The sequence below is a fragment of the Bison bison genome, unplaced genomic scaffold (assembly GCF_000754665.1).
Source record: "Bison bison bison isolate TAMUID 2011002044 unplaced genomic scaffold, Bison_UMD1.0 scf7180017864379, whole genome shotgun sequence".
NCBI lineage: Eukaryota > Metazoa > Chordata > Mammalia > Artiodactyla > Bovidae > Bison > Bison bison.
Window position 1 is genome coordinate 3,383,351 of NW_011494951.1, and position 2,629 is coordinate 3,385,979.

General features: G+C 60.5%; 1 protein-coding gene across 1 annotated transcript in view; it reads right to left on the reverse strand.

Moving 5' to 3' along the window:
• The window catches only part of NOS3 (nitric oxide synthase 3 (endothelial cell)), a 19,457-nt gene that overhangs the window by 1,034 nt on the left and 15,794 nt on the right, over positions 1–2,629 (reverse strand). Inside the window, exons 24-27 of the mRNA XM_010857365.1 lie at positions 2,535–2,622; positions 1,413–1,534; positions 485–633; positions 2–154 (exon numbers count right to left, since the gene is read on the reverse strand). Coding sequence (XP_010855667.1) covers positions 2–154; positions 485–633; positions 1,413–1,534; positions 2,535–2,622 — 512 coding nt within the window. The remainder of the gene's footprint in view (position 1; positions 155–484; positions 634–1,412; positions 1,535–2,534; positions 2,623–2,629) is intronic.

A 2,629-nucleotide genomic window follows, 5' to 3' on the forward strand; every position in this document is an offset into this window, starting at 1 on the left:
TGTCGCCCTCTGTCGCCAAGATGCGCTGCACCGTCTGCAGGACGCTGGTTGCCATAGTGACGTCGCCGCAGACAAACATGTGGCCCCGCTCGAGGCACAGCACGCGGTGCACCTCGGCAGCCAGCTCGGTTCTCAGGATGTCCTGTACGTAGGTCTGAAGGGGAGGCGGGATTAGGGGCGGACCCCTGCGGGGCCCGCGGAGTAAGGGCAGACCCCAGGGGAGCGAGGGGGGGCAGGCGGGTCTTGGGCGCGAAGAGATGCCCCGGGTGCCAGGTGGCGCCCAGGTGCGCGGGGCTGGGGTCTGGAGAGACGGAGCGGAGCCAGGGGCGGGGCTTGGGCGAGGGTGAGTGGGACCCAAAGGGAGCCCAACGAGTCAATCGGAGTGGGCCGGGCCGGCCTGGGTCTCAGAGCCCAGCTGGAGCGCACGGCGGTTCTTCCTCCCTCCCTAGCTTCGGGTTACCCCAGCACCCTCAGGGTCCCGCACCTTGGGGCTGTCAGGTTCCCGGGAGAAGGCGGTGAGGACGCGGCCAAACACCCCGCGCTCCTGGGCCTCCTGCACCTCGTCGCGGTAGAGATGGTCGAGTTGGGAGCACCGGCAGCCGAACACCAGGGTCATGGGGGCGGGCTGCAGCCCTGCGGGCATCACTGTGGCTTGAGAGCGCCCCCAAGCCCTCCTGGGGGACCCAGCTCCGGGGACACCTCCCACTGGCTTCCCTCACTCAGGCCGACAGCCCACCTTTTCCTGCAGAAACCACCACCCTCCACTCTTTGGCCTCTAGGAGAGGGATGTTTTCACAGAGAAGCCCAAAGTCACAGGAGGTGGTGACTTCCCTCTGGCGGGATGGCCAGTGGTGACACTGCTACAGCAGGGCCTTCTGACTCAGAATCCGTGCCCTTGGGACCATGTAACCCTGAGGCCTGAGACAACCAGCCGTCCCTGCTCGGACCCCACGTTCTCCCACACCTTCAGCTTCTGCACTCTGCGCCTTCCTCTTAGTCACGAGCCCCCTTTCTTTTGATCGGCCAGCTCCCCTGGGCACCCAGCGCCCAATCTGAACACCTGTCAGCTTCCTGGGATCTCAGACACACTTCATTGACCTCTGACACAGTCCAGAGTCCACCTGGGGCGTTTCCATCTTCTGAGTTCCAACCCTGTCTTCTCCAGGCTTCCAGGTTCCCTTTGTCCTTAATTCAATCCAACGCTACTTTGTGCTAGGCACCAGGAAGCCAGACCAACAGGGCACTGCTCTTGTCTCTAGGGGGTTCCCCCCACCCCCCCGGTCTAATAAACTTCACCTTTGGAGACCTGTTTCTTGCCCTGTTTCCAGCCTTTCAGCGCCCTGCCCCTTGGTCCACCTAAATTGTGTGACTCCCTCCTGCCTTCCGGTCATTCCCTTGGGCCCCAGCCTCACCTTTGCTCTCAATGTCATGCAGCCTTTCCTGCCAAAATCCCCGGAAGGGGGCGATGCCAGTGCCAGGGCCCACGAGGATGCAGGGCACGTAGGGGTCAGGCGGCAGCCGGAAGGAGGGAGCCCTGGCCAAGACACCCTCCGTCAGGCCCCCTTTGTACCCCCAGACCCCCCACTCTTACCAACCTCGGCAGGGTGGAGAGGAGAACTTAACCTGTTTGGGTCTAGCTTATAGTGAGCATGGTGTGTTTAGTAAAAGAATTTTCCATATTGGCAGAGACTCTCTGGACCTGTAGTTTCTGGAGGTTGCGTCAAAGGAAGTAAAGCTCAAGTTTGAACTGAAGAACGTTTTGATGTCTCAGTTTAGGAGATATAGAAAGCATGGGGAAGGGAAGGGCAGACAGCCTTTTGGTTCATAATGGGTTCACTGAGTGTATTTGAAACCACAGCCTCAATATCAGCATTTGGTATGTGTTCACTAGATGGGCAGTTTATTTGTAATTTGGCCTGCTGGATGGGTTCGGGTCACTGGGCCTGGCTGTTGCATTCTGGGAACTCTTGCTTGTGCCACCTTAGGCCTCCAGCTCCTGGGTGCTGGATGGGGCAAGACTTCTGGACACAGCAGGGATGGAAGGGTGTCCTGAGATCCTTCCCTTTCCCTTGAGTCCTTAGTGACATTATGGTGAGCTAACTAGTTCTCCCCGGACTAAAGGCGGGTGGAGCACAGTTCCCAGGTGCCTGCCTGCCAACATCCGAGGGACCCCAGGGATGTAGGGAGGGACACGGTACACCTTCTAAAAGGGACGGCCTGCTGGGGTGGGATCCCAGCCTGTTCCTGGGAGCTGCAGCTTCAAGGTAGGACCTGAAGTCCGAATCAGTGAGAGGCCCAAAGCTAAGCCAGAGTTGTGAAGTGAGTGGCTTAACGGGATGCCCCTTCCTGGTTGGGTTAGGCGGGGCCTGCCTGCTCTCACTCACAGGCTCCACCAAGGCTTCTCCCCTTCCCCCTGTGCAGCCGGCCTGTCCATCTGTCCTCAGCCATCCGCGTGGCGCTCTGTCCATCCCAGCTTGGACAGACGCCCTCCTCTTCCCCATGCCCTCCCCCGCCCCCCCGCAGTGCTCACTCACCCCCTGATGAAGCAGGGCACGGAGTCTCCAGTCTTGAGCTGGCTCAGCCATGTGGAGCAGACCCCGTAGTGTAGGGGGCCCAGCCCATCTAGGGG